This window comes from Parasteatoda tepidariorum, chromosome 2, assembly GCF_043381705.1.
Source record: "Parasteatoda tepidariorum isolate YZ-2023 chromosome 2, CAS_Ptep_4.0, whole genome shotgun sequence".
Classification (NCBI taxonomy): domain Eukaryota; kingdom Metazoa; phylum Arthropoda; class Arachnida; order Araneae; family Theridiidae; genus Parasteatoda; species Parasteatoda tepidariorum.
In genome coordinates, this window is record NC_092205.1 from 65,348,318 (window position 1) to 65,367,156 (window position 18,839).

Below are 18,839 nucleotides of genomic sequence, written 5' to 3' on the forward strand. Positions count from 1 at the left end.
AAACAATACTTTTTAACGCCAATTCATAGAAACAATAATTTTTTTCACTCTTTGCCAGTAAACCTTAGGCATCCTATATGATATCTAGGTATTATATAGAATAACGGATTTCACAAACAAAAGCTGAAATTTCTGCTATAAATGTATTATGTCTAAAAGGAAATTATTACATTATTCAAAAATTTAGTTTCCAAAAAAATATTTTTTAAAGGAACTAATATTCATGTTAAGAAAAACTTATATTACTATTTACTACTCCCTATCACAAAACGTATATCTCTTATTTTTAATATTACACTCTGAAAATATTTTACCTAATAACAAAGATAGATTTCATTTACACTGAATCATCACTGATTTATCAAGATATGTGCAGAAATAGTTAATTCGTATCAAATTTATAATGCAAAAAATATTTACCTTTTAGTTTGTGAAATATAAAACTCATAATGAAAAGTATTCAAATAAGAGTATTCAAAATGGGATTAAAAGTTCCCCAAAAATTCGAAAAAATTTTGAAAATCAGAATATAATTAACAAAAAGTAATTGATTTGCTTTTAGACTCAATTTTCTTTGCAAAGTCACGTACAGAAAATCCGTGATACAGATATGGCTAAATCACATAAAACAAATTTATATAAACAAAATCTTAAACTCTACCATCCAATGCATTAAAAAAAAATTGAAACTGTATAATCCTAGTGCAATATCTTGTTACTTATAATAAAAAATATCATATGACACGCGTTTAACCCCATAATAAATGAATTGGATTTTGTTTTAAAACTTCTTTTATTTTCCTTGCTAAGGCACTTAGAAACCGAGGGACCTAAAATTTAATTTTAACTTTGCGGTGGAAAATAAAAAGACTAAATAAAGTTATAAAGTGTCTCCTACTTTTTTACTGCTTTCCGCATAATGCATTTTAAATATGATTATATAAAGACCCTCTTTCAAAGAAAGTTTAAAACTAAACAAACAAAAGAAGATAAAAAGAAAAGATAGCGAAGAGTAAACTGAAGAAATTTATTGCTTGGTATTAAACTTTTTATGAGATAAAGCTTCTTTTACGGCTATTTAAGTACTTTCTTGGAAGAAAAATTCTATTCCTTCGGCTTAAATCATACAGTTATGTGTATATAAGTTATATCCATACGTTTTAATTAAAATATATTGAAAGTCAAGTTCATCTGTTTTGTCATTTGGCGTATAATAATTTAAGTTTAAATTTTTCGAAATTCGATATATTCAATTATTTTGGTCTATACTTATAATCCGAGAATAATGATGATAAGGTTAAACAATAATAAAGGTAATTTGAGATAGATTATTGTGCAGTTTTTGCCAAAAACTTTCTTTATTGTCAATTACAAATTTTGTGGTTTGTAGCAAGGTTGGTTTGTAACAAAACCTTGTAGCAAGTGCTTTGTTATTGTTAAAATTTAAGAAATTTGATACTTTGAGCAGTAACTTAGAAAAAATAAAGTGTCATAACAAAATTAAACAATTAAGTTAATTAATAAACTTAGATTAACTTCAGAATTAAATGTAGTTATTCTTCATTAAAAATAAATCAATCACTCTAATTATGGATTCAAAGACATTATTTTTTTTTTAAATTTATGCGTTATTTTGTCAAGAAGAATTCCCTTTAATCTACGAAAGTATTAAATTACTAGTTATATGTTTAGTCTAATGCAAAATAAAAATAAATAAATATTGGCATGACAAAATAACTAAAAATCTATGTTTAAAAATAATAAATATTCTCAACAATCGACTTAATTTTTTTAAAATCAGAAATTCTTTTATAAATATTCTATTTGAAAGTTTTTCAATATTTAACCTTCTATTTTCATTGAAATATTTACTACCTCAGGATTCCACTTCAATCATGATATCATTTCACTTCACTTCACCTCATGATATCATTTTTCCTTCAAATGTTCCATTAAAGGATTGTTCCAAGAAGAGAAATTTTAATTTTTTATCGATAAATTTAAAAATAGCAAATTTACTGAAAAGGTAGTTTTCGCATTATTTATTCACAAAGAATTTTCTTTCTTCCATTTCAAATCTAAAAAGGATCATTTTCTAGGGGAGTAGAAATTTGTCTACAAAGTCCTTACAGATTTCATACTATTTTTCTTTAATAATGCTTTTCCGTTAATGCTTAAATGTTTAGAAAAACGTCGCTTTGAAAGTAATCTTTAAAACATTTTGACATCTTGCTATCAATTCATAATAAAGCATTTTTTTGCCATAATGCGTCTTAGTTTTTGATTATTTATTTTATATTTCTACCAATAGAAAAATATGCAATTTGAAGATATTCCGAAATCCTACTATTGTAGAAAGGGTTTTTTTTCAAACAATTTCGTTATTTTTCTCACAATTAAATTAATTTCTGGAATAAAAGAGTTTACATATAGAGACACTGTTTGAGTCACAAATTAAGTATAAAAATAAAATGAACAAAACTTAAATCTTGGCTTAAAAAATTTCTTATAATACGTCTCGAGAAGTATTATTAGAAATGCAGATACATTTTATAAGAAATACGTATACATTCCTGCGTATACATTCTGAAAATACGTTCAATACGTTAATTTTTGCTGCAATTAAAAATCAAAATCCTTATATATAAGCTTAAAAAATTCTGAACATTTCTGAGGTTACAATGCCAATGTTCAACCCGTAGTGCCGTAAATTTGAACCTAATCCAGAAGACAAGAGAACTTCTACAACAAATATTGGGAGATATATACCTTTCTGGAGGATTTTTTGATGGAACTAACCCGTATTTGCCTCACATGGTGAGGAAATCCATGAAAACCTCCCACGGTTAGTGCGACGGAAAGGGGATTCTAACCCATGATCGGTCTACCACTTAGAATATTTTAAGTCAGCACTGTAGTCGGTGCGAGCCGGGTGCGGAATTCGCTTTGAAGAGTCATTTCTGGGATTCGACCTGGCTCACCATATTAGGAGGCGAAAGTTCTATTCTTTTAACCATCGCAGATCATACTTTGCGAATTTATTATAACTGCGTATTTAGTTATAGATATAGTTATGTATATAGTATATTTATAGTTATACAGTTTGAGAATTTGTTATAATTTTTGGCAATGAAATTATCCCTTGAAGCTTGTTTTATATTAAGAAAACGGGTGTCAAAACAAATATTTTTTTTAATAAAAAGGTTTGTTTAGTCCGTAACAAGCTATTTTCAGAGAATCCAATCTTAAATTTTTTTACAATTTCTTGTAGTGAGGAAATCCTTTCAAACTTTTTTGAATACGAAAAGTGGATCCGAATTTAAAAGAAAATACAACTATACACCAAGAAATATAAGGGGAAATTTTTTTTAAAAGGATTTGTTCAGTCAGAAACAAGTTACACTCAGAACATATACATTGATAACATAGAGATGGACAGTTTGCGAATTTTTTATAATTTTTTGCACTGAAGAAATTCTTTTAAACTCTTTTAAATTAAAAAAATGATAGTCTATTCTAAAGAAAAAAAAATTTATGCCCAGAAATAAAAACAGAATTTTTTTTTAAAAAAAAGGTTTGTCTAGTCAGAAACAAGTTACGCTCAGATCATAAACATCAATTACATAGAGGTGGACAAATTGCAAATTTTTTATAATTTTTTTCACTGAGGAAATGCTTTGAATTTTTTTTTAAATGTAAAAATGATCATCAAATTAAAAGAAAATACAAATTAGGCCAAGAAAAATAAATAGAAAATTTTTAAGGCTTGTTTAGTCGGACACAAGCTACTCTCAGACATTATATCAGTAAATGATTGTATCTGCCAAGATAAATTTCCAGTGGACAGCTCAGATCTTTTTATTCAAACTATTATATAATATAAGGTTATAGAAATATACTATTAACAAGTGAAAATACTTATCATTGAGTCGAGCTTTCTGTATGCCTAAGTTTAATTTCTTTCAATATATTAGGGCGAATATGTGATGAGATACGAAATTTTTACATCCTGGCAAATATTTTTGCAATTTCTGGATTGAATCTAAGTAACTTAAGCACAATGTTGGAAATAAATAGTTTTAATGTTTAACTTAGTTTCTAATCTTATTTGTTTTTTTCTAAACAAAGAAAAATTTTAAAAAATACATAATCTACATCAATTTTTTAAGCATTTGCATTTTATTCAGTTTTTTAGGATGATAAACCATAGTGTTCTTAAGCTGTTCTAAGAAATTACCGATTTATTTGCATTTTAATATTTTTTCAAAAACTCGAAACAATGAGTTTTAAAAATTACTGCTGATTTATGAGTTAATTTATTTATTTTCAGTATTGTTTTTTAAATTTGAAAGATTTTTAGAGTATTTTTTTTTACCAAAATATTATTAAATAAACAAAAATTGAATATTTCTTTCGAACTTAATTTGAACTATTTTGAACTGCCAATATTTCTTATTTTGTCTAACAAAGCAACTTTCCTAGTAGCCAAAAAAATGGCATTAGCAAAACCAAAAGTTAATACAAAGATATAAAATTATCAAAATGAATATTAATGCCAAGTTTGTATTTTCAGTTAAACAATAAATGAAAGTAAACATAACTGAGCATCATGAATAGAAATGTTTAGCAAATATATCTATTCGTTTAAAAACATCAAAACATTTCATGAAAACTCCAGTGTAACTTTTTGCATGTCTCATAAAACTTCATGAATGTTTTTAGTTCATAAAATATCGATTCTAACCTATTTAACATAACGATAAAACTTCAACACGAAGAAATATTTTAAAGTAAACAAATATTTCAGCAAAAATGCTATTTATACTCGTTTTTCACTTTCTCTTTTAGTGAAAGTTATCTGTGATATCTTATTCGCATCGTATTCTTCGGCATACAAATCATCGCTAATCATGAAGTCGCTCCAAAAATAGGAAGTATGAAAAAGCGTGCAAAAGATATTTTCCCATTTCAAGTTATACAAGAAGAAAGAATTGAAAAATAAAAATTGTTTTATCCCCTGCCTTTTTCTCACTTTCTTCCAACAATGGTATTAATCGAGAACGTTGCATTAAATTTTAAATATAGATACATAGAGTAGCTTTAATATTTCTATGTTTTGTTTTAATTTGAAATTCTCTTCTTAAAATTGCAAGCGTTTAGGAGTTAATAACGGCAGATTTTAAAAACAAATTGATTCTTATTCCTAGAAAGGTGGGTACTCAAATTTGGGGGAGTGTGACCGTCGTGAGGGTAAAAGAAGAGAGGGAAAGATTTGATAGACTTATAGAGAACCTGTATGTAGGAATCCTTTACTTTCTCTTTGCTCTCGTGGTATTTTAATTGGCCACAATATTACTTGGTTTGTAAGGTTAAGATTTTTTAGGTGGTCGTCCAAGACCTTAATTCAAAATATGAATCATATTGACTCGTATAAGAACGCTTTTTTAAATAGATAATTTAATAAAATAGTGAGCTTAATAATATACCACCCTTTCTTAAATTGCTTAGGATAGTAAGCATACAGATTTCATGGCAGTCAACAAATTATTACTAATCAGTAAGTAGCTCAAAAACAACGGGCTTCGTGCAAAAGAAGGAAAATTCATGCACAAATTATTTTCCCATTTCAAGTTAAAAGTTTATCTCCTTCGATTTTTCACTTTCTGTTAACTATGATTTGTGATTGAGAATATTGCATCAAATTTAAAGTTAGTTGGATAGTGTTAAATTATTTTTTTTAAATTTAAAATTCTCTCCTTAAAATATCAAATACAAGTGACAAACATTTACATATTATGGCCTTGCAGGAGATTAGGAGTTAATAACTAGAGATTTTAAGTACAAACCACCCTCAATCATAGAAAGGTTGATACTTGAATTTGGGGTAGTGTGACTCCAGTATGTACTTTTACTGCTAGTATGTACTTCTGTTTCAATTTGTTCCTGCGATATTTTAACTAGCTATAGCCTTAATTGGTTCTTACCGCTATGATTTTTTAGGTAGTCATCCAAGACCTTCGTTAAAAGCCCTTCAGAGATTTAGAAAACAAGTAATTGAAAAACAAATAATTAAAAACCAAATAGTTATCTCATAAGCTTTACAACAAAGTATAACTTCTTCAGTTTGCAATATGCCTCTGTGATAAAAAATATTTTACCTATGAACGTAAAAATTACGATAAAAAGTAACAGCAGTCAATATTTTTTTACCGTAAATTTTTACTGAAGAAAAAATTTGATATACCGTAATTTTTGCCGTTATATTTATTGTAAAATTAGTGAATCACTGCAATGAAACTTCTGCTCTAAGAAATAACGATATAAAATGTCACAGTAAAATTGGATTTTACAGTGAAATGGATTTTACCGATCATGCACTCAGGGTGCCAGTGCTTTTTACTTTAATTGTATTCAATTTTTTCTTAGAGTGTAATTATCTATTTTCTTAAGATCCTAATTTTAACAGGGAAATTAGTTAGATTTAAAAAAATAATATATTTTAATACTTTTATTTTTTATTAAAAGTAATGCTCGAAGACAGCATTAAAAGAAAAACACACTTAAGTAAAGGAAATAGACATTTCGGGAAAAAAACAGAACTGGGTTTATTTTTCTGAATGATGTTAGGTTGGAAGAACATAGAAAGTCAATTAAGCTGACAGTAAACCGCACTGCTCCTCTTTTATTACTTGATTTTTACCACTTATCTCTATTATTTGATATTATAAATACCAGTAATTGCTCTGGAGTATTATGAATGCTATACAAATACAAATGATGGCACAATCGGGAAAAAATGCTGTTTCTAATGTAAATATTTTTCTAACTCGTTCCGGGTTACTGTAATATATATATTTGCTTTCTAGCTTTTTTGTATTAAATTAGTTTTCTCGATGTATTTTCAAAGAAAATAAACTAAATTTCTTTTTCTACGTCCAGCCCAAAGAAAACAATGGTAGTGGTGTGTTTCAAGCATTTTGTTTAAGATTTATTCATAAAAATAATACTTCGTTAAGGCAGCAATAAGGTTTTTTCTCTTTAGATTTTTTAAAATTAATTCACAGTACAGAATTTGAATTTTGGAACACATAAATCCGAAGATGTTCAGCGAAAGTACTATTTCTGCTGTTTACATCATTTAGACACAAAAAAAAAATCATATCAAGAAAATCCGCAAATATAAGTGCTAAATCCATTCATATTTATATATTGTGTTTATGCAACAAAACTGTGAAGTATTTTCCTAAATCATATTTTTTACATTAAATTTTTTGCTGTATTTTTTAACTGACATTTCGTAGCCTATCTTCCATTAATTAAATATTTATTAATAATATATTAACCTAATTTGTTATTAATAATCTTCATTGTGATACCTTACAACTTGCTTAATATGCACTTCCTCTACTCATTGCTTAATATGCACTTCCTCTACTTATTATAAAACTGTATTATATTGTTAATTTAACCAAACTCATTACCAAAGCAGATAGGTAAAAATATCGAGATCTCTTGGATCCCCAGCGAAAAATTTTTAATTTATGTATTATTTTTCGTTCTAAGTTTATCAGAAAAATTCAAACAATTTTTGATTCCAAAAATAATAACAACAATATTATATGACTCCGAATCATCGTCATCATAACTACTTTCTTTAGTACATTGAGAAAAAAGAATAGTAAAAACTACCAGAATGAGGTAAAAAAAATTTCCGTCCTTATGGGAATAGTGAAAATCTCGGTAATTTTTAACGAAGCGAATTTGTAATGATTTTAGTGAAAATAACAAAAAAATATTGTTTTATAATCCGTATTAAAATTTATTAAATGTGGTTAAATCTGATCATTTTATCATAATACCTTAGAGCATGGCATAAAAAACATTTACTCGGTAACATTTAATTTTCAGTTTTGAATTTGTCCCTAAATGAGTGGTAATAAGAACTGTAATTTTGAAAACCAAAATTTCCGAGAAACCGTTACCATTTGAACTACAAGATTACCAAATGAATGGTTATGAAATAAAATACCATATATTTTGGTTTTATTATCTGAATTATAATTTTTTACCAGGACAGTAATTTTACCAGAATTTTTTCTCTGAGTAGTTTACTGTAAAAGATATGGATTTAAGTACTGTAGAAACGACATTCTACTAAATTATTCCCAATAAATGTTTCTAATTTTTTTAAAGCATAAGTAATGTTTAAAAGAGAGAAAAAAAACTTGTACGTTTAGAATAATTCCTTCAGTATATTTAAATAAATTTGAACTGGGCAAGAAAAGTTTTTTTTTGTCTAAAATAGGCTGAAAAATTTTATAAAACTTTGAAGACATTGAACACTTTCAGTTATTTTTTAAAAAGAATCATTCCCTGCATGCATTAAATGCAAATTTATTACTTAACTTTTTCTCTTTTTAGTCTTGTAATATCCGCTTTATCATCAAGGTACTATGTGAAGTTAAATTTAATGCAAGAAAGCTTTCGATTTCCGTTTACTTTTTACTTTAAGAGAAAGCACTCTACGAATTTCAGCTTAATTTGGTTCATCTCATTAAGAGAATTAAGTGAAATCATTTAAACATTTATCTAAATTTCTTTATCAAAAGGTTTTAGTTCGAAAACCAGATTTTTATTTACATTCCTAAGAGGCAAATTAATTGAATGGTTTTTAATTATCCTTCTCAAAGCAAAGAATTTATGATTAAGTTTTGCTATTTTCTTTTGCTCAAATTTGTTTTTGAAACATCTTTTGGTATATCTTTGAATTTAAATATGAAATTGATAACAAAATATGATTTTAAAGCATTTATTGTTATTTTGAAACTTTTTTTATAGATCACAAAAAAATTAGGATCATTAATGTTATTTGTTATTTCTGCATATTTAGAGCATTGTTAAATACGAGTAAAAACAATGGTAATCCCTTGTTAAATAAATTGTTTGAAACAATATTTTTATACATCTCGACTTAAAAATACTTTTCTTATGTTTTTAAGTATCTTAACGTATAAATAATAACTAGTACTTGAAGATAAGAAAACAATTTTCAAGAATTCTTATAGTTTCGATAGAAAGCAAGATATTTGAGCAAGCTATAAAAATGCAGTTTAAAAAAAGTTTATATTTTCCTTTTAAAAAAATTTGAAATAGGTTGCTGGGAGTTATTTTTTTCTTAAATTATAAATAAATAAAACTAAGCAATAAAAACAACCAATAGAACTACATCAATGACGGTGTGCGCATTTATTTCCAATTGTGTAAAAACTTATGTATTTATACCCACTTAACAAACTTATGTATAAAGTTATTTCTGAAGGTCAATATAGTGAAGAAAAAGACGCATTATGAAGAAGATGTGTGTGGTGTTGGGAAAAATAATAAACAATAAATTACAACTTAATGAATCACAACTTTAAACCACAACTTCTTATAAGTTCTTATAACAATTGTAATGGTTTGTGTCATTGAAAATAGATTGATTGGAGGGATATTGGCATTGTGTTGGTTATAAACGTAAATGTAATCTAATTACAATCAACACTAAAACAAGTATCTCAAAGAACAAATTTTTTACTATCACAAGTGTACACAAAGAATATATACATGCTGCCAACAAAAGAATAATGTAAGAAATAATATAATAAATAATATAATAAATAATCACTGCATCTGCGTTCACGCACTTGCGTCTGGAACATCCTCCCCACTCTGATCAACCTCAAGAGGAATGATCAGTTGAACAGGTCGGGATATTTCCTTGCCATCAGATCGTAAAGTACAAGTGCGGACTTTTCCATCGCGTTCTTTAATTAGTCCGGTTAACAATGCTCTTTTCCACGTATGTCGTGGTCTTACATCTTCGTGGAGTAATACTACGTCTCCAACACGAACATGAGATGATTTTTGAACGTTACGAACTTGGTGGAAAGATCTTAATTGCAATAGATAGTCCTTAGACCATTTCTTCCAAAATGCGTCTAATAAATCCTGTTGTTGCTTGTACAATTTTGTCAGATTTCTACTAGATGCTTCAGGCTGTGAAGGTATGGTTGTAAGTCTTTTACCGGTAAGAAAATGGGATGGTGTTAATGTTTCTTCAGGATCATCATTTCCTTGTTCATAAACTAACGGTCGACAATTTAATGCGGCTTCAACACCAACTAATGCTGTAGAAAGACCTTCTTCATCTAACAAGGTTCGACCAAGAGATTTTTGCAAACATCTTTTTGTTAGTCCGATCAAACGTTCCCACCATCCTCCCCACCAAGCCGCTTGTGCAACAATAAATTTCCACTTAATTCCCGTCTGGGCATAATATTGCTGAACTTTTGACGATGTTAAGTTGTCCCATAAAATGGATAGCTCTTTATTAGCGGCATGGAAGGTAGTGGCGTTGTCAGTGTATATTGTATGAGGGATTCCTCTTCTGCCTACAAATCTTTTTAAGGCCATGAGAAATTTGTCAGTAGTGAGATCAGAGACTAGTTCAATATGTACAGCACGAGTAGTTGAGCAAGTGAAAAGTGCGATATAGGCTGTATTTAAAGGTTTCAAGTTACGAACATAAAGTGGGCCAGCGAAGTCTATGCCAATAGTAGTAAATGGAAGGCAAGGTGTAATTCTGTCCCTTGGTAAAAGAGCTTCGATTTGTTGACTTCTAGATGCCTGTGAGAGTTTACAAGGTAGACATTTACAGAGCACTCGTTTAATGGCTTCACGTCCTCGTATTATCCAGAAGTTAGAACGAATTTCTGAAAGTACTATTTGAACACCTAAGTGATGAAGCTTCACGTGTGTGTAGTATATGAAAAGATGTACAAAAGGATGAGATCCATCAAGAAGCAAAGGGTGTTTTTGCTCATTTTTGAGCGATGCGAACTGTAATCTGCCTCCAAATCGTATGAGATTTTCTTGAAAAAATGGGTTGAAACGGCTAATTTTTGAAGATTTTGGCAAAGGGGAATTATTTTGTTAAGCGTGAAGCTCTGCCGAAAAGCATTGCTTTTGCACTGTAAGAATCCAATAGTTTTTTGCTGTGTTAAGCTCATCACATGTGAGGTCAATAGAAATGGGTTGTTTGGATCGACAGTTATACAAGAAACGAAATATCCATGCTGTAACTCTAAGAAGTTTCATATATGAGCTGAAGCGCGATATATCAATAAGAGGTTGGTAAGAAGTTATCAATAAAGATTGAGAAGCTGGTTTACGTAGTTCAGCATGAATATCTGGATTAGCGTAACTCAGTTGTTTTGAAGGCCAAAACTTTGATGATTGTGTTAGCCAGGTTGGTCCTAGCCACCAAAGATCCAATGATTTACGCTCTGTTGGTGCAACACCACGAGACAAGTGGTCGGCAGGATTTTCATTGCTAGGGCAATGCCGCCATTGTGTTGGATTTGTGTAATTGAGAATTTCGCTCGTTCGGTTACAGACAAAGGCTTTCCAACGATTTGGATCACCTTGTATCCAATTTAAAGCAACTGTTGAGTCACTCCAAAGTGTCGCTGTGTTTCTATCCAGTTTAGTTTCTGTACAAAAATAATGGAGTAATCGAGCACCCAATAATGCGGCTAACAGCTCTAAGCGGGGAAGTGTTATTCTTTTCAGAGGAGAAAGTCTATTACGACTGCAAACCATTCGAACATGAAATTTAGTATCTTCTGCGAATCGTACATATAGCACTATTCCGTAAGCACGTTCCGAAGCATCGCAGAATACATGAATGGTAACATCAGCAGAAGATATTCCAATCCATCTGGGGATTCGAATGTTGTTTAAATGTGGTAAGTCTGTAATCCATTTTGACCACCTTGATGCGATAGATGGGGGTAAGAGTTCGTCCCATTCAATACCGCATAGCCATTTATCTTGAAAGAGAATTTTTCCTACTACAGTAGATGGTGAGAAAATTCACAAGGGATCAAAAATCTTTGAGATTGTTTTCAGAAGTAAGCGTTTAGTGACCGGTTCCTTAAATAAATCGTGGTCATGCTCCTTGATATTTTGATGAAACGAATCTTCTTCTGTATCCCAATGAACACCTAAGACTTGAGTCTTACTTTTAAACTTTATTTTTTCTTTCTTCCATTCGTTTTTCAAAACTTGTGAGTTGGTACTCCATTTCGCTAAGGGAAGGCTTATAAGACTCGTGAGTTCTTGCATTTCGTGAAATAGGGTCTTCGCTTCGATTTCTGAATCAACTCCCACAACGAAATCATCCATGAAAATATTGCCTTTTAGATGTTTAGCTGCTGTGGGATAAATGTTGGAGTACATGCAGCATAATTCGTCAAGTGTAGCTGAAAGAAGGAATGGGCTGCTGGTTAATCCAAAGGGTAAACGTGTAAATTGATAGATCACAATTTCATTCTCTAGCTGCAAATGCCCATCATCATTTTTCCTAGTTTTGAACCATAGAAACTTAGTAGCACATCTGTCTTTTTCCCACAAAGTTAATTGTAAGAAAGCCTGACTTCCATCGCTAATAATTGCTTGTTTGTGAAGACGAAATCGTAATAAAGTGGCTAAAATTTCTGGAAGTAAGTTGGGACCTTGTTCTAGAGCATCGTTTAATGATGGATGGCCTGGTGTGTGAGAAGAGGCGTCGAACACTATTCGTCCCTTAATTTCTGCGTTCTTCTCTTTAATGACTACATGATGGGGTATGTAATAGCTTTTTTCTTCCTTATCATGATTTTCCGGTGCTATTTCAACTTGCCTTTTGTCTATGTAATCTTCCATGAGTGTAACATACATTTCCTTTAAGCTAGGATCTGTTTGGAGCTTCTTGCACAATGTATTGAAGCGTTTTGATGCTACGTGATAGTTATTTGAAGAAAGAGTAACGTCTTTCTTCCAAGGTAATCTAACAACACGACGATTTTCTAGGACTTCATAAGAGCTTCGAAAGTCTTCCAATATTTCAGAATTGCGAATGGACATTTCTTTGTCTTGCATGGCTTTAATACCTAAAGTATCTAAGTCCCAGAATTTCCTAACTTGATCATCCAAAATATATGGTGATGTGATGCTGATATTATGAACTGACGATAAAGAAGCGACAGATGTATGAGATCTGGATCCAGACAAAATCCAGCCAAAGATTGATGGAATGAGCACAATTGTTTCCGAAAGTCTGAAAGGAATCTCAGAATTCACCACCGTCCAGTAAAAATCTGCGCCAATCAAAACTTCAATAGGCATGTCTTGCAGAGTGTCATTCGGGTCAGCAAGCTTAAATTTTTTCTTGTGAGCCATAGAAGCAATCTCTAATGGAACTGATGGATGAACTGCATATCTATTAGGACTTTCAAATGCATGTAGATAAATTTCTGACTGATTCCAAATACTTGATAGTTTAAATCTTACTTTTCGTCTCGATTGAGCCTGATTTGATGATGATTCGAATGCATGAATTTCAAGTGAATCAGAGCTAATAACATCTAATTTTAGGTAGTCTACAAGATGTGAATGAATGAAACTGGTTTGACTTCCACAATCTAAAATGCATCTTGTAAGCTTAGTAATGCCAGTTGGGCCAGTTATATATACTCGAGCAGTCTGTAAGTGAGTAAAATTAGGTGTACGAGTATCTATGTTATTTGTAGAAATAGAGTGGCTAGGTTGATTTGAACTGTTGTTTCTACAAATAGAGACATGGTGCTTCTTTTTGCATCTTATGCAGAACGCTTTATCTTTGCGAAGGCAATTTTTTATACTATGGCCACGATTAGTACACAGGAAGCATCTACCAGAGGTTTTTAATTTTTGGATTCGAGTATCAATATCAGTTATATTCGTACAATCTTGCGGCCAGTGACCGTTAATTTCACAGAAGGGGCAAAATGGAGATGGTTTTTTAGTCTGGTTAATCTTTTTAGAATTCACATGCAAGGCTGCTGTAGATGTTTTAAATGTGTAATCAAAGTTTTGCTCACCTCGAATTTTTAGTGTTGTGAGAGCACCTTCTACTTCTTCAGATAAATATTGCACTAGTTTATTCATATCACCTTCAGATATTTTCTCTCTTTTTGCGTAAATGATCCATCGGCGACAAATATCATCCGGAAAGGCACGTAAAATTTTTGGAGCTAAAACTCGCCCGTAAGCGTTGATATCCTCTCCTAAAGCCGTTAAAGCGTTTAGTCTTCTGTTGCATTCTATAAATACTTCATTCAATGCAATAGGAGTGGGATTACGTATTGGCGAAATATTTTCCAAAAAGTCTAAATGGGCTTGAATTATTCTGTTTTTGTCGCCATATCGGTTTTGAAGAAGAGCTTTTGTAGTTTCATATGTGCTGGCACTAACACTGATTCCGTCGACTAACCGTCTTGGTTCATCTTCTAAATATCCTCGCAAAAACACATGTTTATCAATTAATGATAGACTATTATTATCGTCAATAGAAGATTTAAATTGTTCCCAGAAACACTGCCATTGTTCAATATCACCTCGAAAAGTATCGAGTTTAATAGTAGGAAGTTTCACTGTGTGAGATTGAGAAACGGGTAATTGCATAACGGGTACTTGTGTAACAGGTATTTGAGAAACGGTTACTTCTGGCGATTGGAACGTATTAAATTCAAAATTAGTTCTACTACCAAATTTTTTTGCTTTAAAGAAAGCGAGCTCGGCATTATCCACGTATTCTTCACATTGAATAATATCATTGTCATAATCACTATCTGCTAATAAACTATGTATGTCATTATCCAATTTCTTCATTTCTAACAATCAATCGGAAAGCCGATGACTAATATATTCGACATTTTCATTTAAAGTGTCAGAGGTTGCAGAAAGATCGGAATTTAATTGCGTAATAAATCGAGTAACATTACCTCGCACTGTTCTTCTCTTTCTTTTCAAAAGTGCCAGACTATAGCCAAGTTCTTTATCGTTTTGTTTCTCCATCATTGAGTAATACTGATGTTTGACGTTTCGCTAGTTTTTAAAAGAGTGGACTGCGTAAATTATTCATCTGATTCGTATTTAATTTTAAACCGAGTTGTTTCGGCACCAAAATGTGTTGGATTATAAACGTAAATGTAATCTAATTACAATCAACACTAAAACAAGTATCTCATAGAACAAACTCTTTTACTATCACAAGTGTACACAAAGAATATATACATGTTGCCAACAAAAGAATAATGTAAGAAATAATATAATAAATAATATAATAAATAATCACTGCATCTGCGTTCACGCATTTGCGTCTGGTAATCACTGCATCTGCGTTCACGCACTTGCGTCTGGAACAGGCATAGTAAAAATTTTTCGTCAAGTATAACAAAATATAAATAAAAATAAAATCTTTAATCTTATTTGATGTTACGCACATTACATCTTATTGTGTAAAAGTAATTTAACCTATTAAACAGTACTTATCTATGCTACTGTTAACAATCTAGTATCTACGTAATGTATTTATAATGTACGTAACTGTTATACTTACTTATCAACTGATTCATAAAATTATTTCTGAGGATCTTTAATGTGGATTAAAAAGCATATTATGAAGATGTGAAGCATGGTGTGGGAAGGAGATAAGCACCCGCATCAATAAACTACAACTTAATAAATTGCAACTCAAGTTCTTGTGACATTGGTATTCAGCTCACGGTTCAGGAAAACAATAAATACTACAGATTCACTTTTCTCCTATTTCCCTAAGACGTTTTCTCTTATTTCTTTATTAATACAAATAATAAGTAGCCCTTCACTTTTTCCATATTGCAGTGATGGTAAGCCATCCAAATGAAAATGGGATATTCTTTATGCAATGCATGAAGAAATCAAAACAGCGTGAATTAAGCACAAAGATTTTGATTATTTGTGATTTACTTACGTTGTTTTATTTTATTCATGGTAAGTCTGGCTTATTAAATGTCATCAACTATCTGTCATGGTTTGTTCTTGTAGATCAAAGTAAGCTTACACCATCTAACACTCTATGTTAAGAGGCTCTTTGCCAAACCCTCTTTTGTAAAAAAGTTAACATGATCGTAACTAGATGATATTGAAACTTGTGGATGATACTGCTGATTTTAGCAAAATTTGAAAGATCACGTTTCACGCATATTCATATTTATCAAAAATGGTATTTCTCAATCTTTTTTTAAAGATCTTTTTTGAAATCATTAATATTCTTGTTGGTCCAAAGCCACTTTTTTTTTCTTTGAATCGAGTAGAACGCTGCAATATGAGTCAAACTTCATCGGACGAGACTGGTACTGCTTATTCTACCTCAACAGCCGTGCGCTCTTATTCGCCCAAACGTTATTTTTACGTGATAAATATCGATCTACAAATGATTACCATCATGCTTGTAAGAATGGAAATTGATCCCTACCAGTCTTATATTATCTTACAGATCTTCACATAACGTTTCGAACAACCAATTATACTATCGTCTAACATTAGAATTTACTTTACAATTAGATCTTAAAAAAAAGAATATCAGAGATCACAGAATTACGCAAAATAAGATAAATCTTGTTTTAACTTTCTTTTTTACGTTGGTGCATGCTTATTAGTTGGCTCTTCCCTTTTCCGGCTACCTAACATGTCAAGTTGAAATAGTGGGGGGGGAGCCTTTTTATCTCTTGCGTCTATCTCACACTGACAAAGCCTATCAGAAACTTTTAATAAAAATATAAATATGCACTAAATTTTCCAGAGATAAGTTATTTTGCTTTATTTTCTGATAAATGAATACTGGTGAACATAAATGAATTCGCTCGAGTTTTCCAGTTGTATCTGAATCAGTTACAAGTCTATCAGAAGATTGGGCATCAGTTGAATTTCAACTAAGATTCGCAAAGAAGTGCACACAGAAAACGCTGAAGATTCTACATTTTCATTAACAAAGAAAGAATGATTTGTTATTTACATAGACTCAAAGGCACTTAATTCAACGAAAAATGTCTGGAAAAGAATACTGTAAACTGTCGGTAAGTCAAACTTTCGATGAGTCGAAGTTTTTCTTTTGACCCCTCAAATTCAAGTTAATGCATATCGTCTGAATATACTATCAATGATGACTAAACAAACATTGAGTATAACATAATGAAGGAAAAAACTTAAAAGAAAGTTTTTTTTTATTTAAAAAGTTCCAATGAACTGTACTTTTCAAATAAAAAAACCAACGTTTTTGGCACAATTAATATTACAGTTTCTTACAATTGTGAAAAGAGAAGTGAAATAAACAACCTGATTAAATTCGAGTTCATTCAACTGCTGATCAAGTTTATTATGCATGGAATTGGTTTTGATGAACATCAAATTTTTAAGTTATATCTTGATTTCAGTTCAATCAGATGTTACAATCAGTTTTCAATCAGACTCAAAAACTTATTAAAAAAAATATTAGATTTACCACATAAGGAATTTCTAATATTTACATTCTTCTGAATATTTATTTTATAATATCCTCAATAATACGTACAATATACAAAGAATATTTGGATTTGAGCTCAATAACAATGAGAACAAATTTTAATATTTTTCAATTTATATATAGTCTCCCTCTCTCTCCGACAACGAGAAATTCCTTAATAAATCAAGAAGAAGGCTCTGAGTCTCAGAGCAAACATAAAAGAGATTGACATAGCCCAAATATTAACAGATGTACTGCTGTGTAATATATAGCTCTCTTACTCACTCAATTCGTCATCGCTGACGTATACATTCATCATAAAAATTATGTTAGCTATATCTTTTCAGATGTACTATTGAACCGCTATTCACTATATGAGTACTAGAATCGGACTATGAATAATTCAATCTGCACTCTAAATTTCTTCTGAAGTTTAAAGAAAAATGATTTTATATTGCTCAAAAGGATATTGTCAAATAAATAAGCATTATTTGAAAACTATAGTGATAAATCTAAAACTAATTATATGTAATAGCAAATTATCTTTCGTTTTTCATTTTACGTACTTACTTATTTATTTATTTTTTAATTAATTTACACAGTCCGGTCACATTAATGTGACCACCTGTCAAAAGCCAGAATGACCACCTTTGGCAGAGCAGACCGCAACGAGACGTGCAGGAAGAAAGTCAATTAGGTTTCTGAAAGTGTTCACTGGGATGTTGAGCCATGCCAACTCCAGTGCCGTGGCCAGCTGCGCTAAATTACGCGGTTGAGGATCCATGGCACGAACAACCCGATCGAGGTGGTCCCACAGATTCTCGATTGGGTTTAAATCCGGTGAGTTTGCCGGGCAGGGGAGTACGGTAAATTCATCCTGGTGCTTTTCGAACCACGCACATGCACTGCGAGCTGTATGACACCTCGCATTGTCCTGGTGGTAGATGCCATCATTCTGAGGAAAACTCATTTGCATGTAGGGGTGGACATGGTCCGCATGGACAGATACGTACTTGTACTGATCCATCGTGCCTTCCACAATGATGAGTGAAACCCAGCGAATGCCAGAAAACATTCCCCAAACCATAACGCTCCCTCTTCCAGCCTGCAGCCTTCCGGCAATTGTTGCAGGGTGTTTGCTTTCAGACGTTTTACGCCTTATACGCCAACGTCCATCTGTCCCATGGAGCATAAAATGTGATTCATCGGAAAAAGCCACCTGTTGCCACTCTGTGGACGTCTAGTTGCGGTACTGGCGTGCAAATTCCAGCCTTCGTCACCGATGAACAGCAGTCAGCATGGGTGCATTAACCAGGCGTCTGCTGCGGAGGCCCATGCGCAGCAGCGTTCGCTGAACAGTTGTTGAGGATACACTCTTGGTAGCCCCTTGGTTCATCTGGACGGTCAGTTGCTCAACAGTTGCACGTCTATTCGTCTGAACGCATCTCCGTAG

The 18,839-nt window shown here is 31.3% G+C and overlaps 1 protein-coding gene across 1 annotated transcript; it reads right to left on the reverse strand.

Moving 5' to 3' along the window:
- Positions 1-9,678: 9,678 nt before the first annotated feature.
- On the reverse strand, positions 9,679-14,733 carry LOC122269298 (uncharacterized). The gene is made up of 3 exons (XM_043041631.2): positions 12,066-14,733; positions 11,006-11,873; positions 9,679-10,936 (listed from the first exon to the last, which is right to left on the reverse strand). The coding sequence occupies exons 1-3, from the start codon at positions 14,731-14,733 to the stop codon at positions 9,679-9,681; spliced, it is 4,794 nt and encodes a 1,597-aa protein (XP_042897565.2).
- Between the last annotated feature and the right edge of the window lie 4,106 nt (positions 14,734-18,839).

What these genes read in the sequence shown, in the direction of transcription:
- LOC122269298 (XM_043041631.2), bottom strand. Translation starts at nt 14,733, where the DNA reads ATGAAGAAATTGGATAATGACATACATAGTTTATTAGCAGATAGTGAT. An exon ending in AGAAAAAATAAAGTTTAAAA is followed by an intron (nt 11,874 to 12,065) that starts GTAAGACTCAAG and finishes TTCTCTTTCAAG; the next exon opens with ATAAATGGCTATGCGGTATT. An exon ending in TGGATTCTTACAGTGCAAAA is followed by an intron (nt 10,937 to 11,005) that starts GCAATGCTTTTC and finishes TTCAAAAATTAG; the next exon opens with CCGTTTCAACCCATTTTTTC.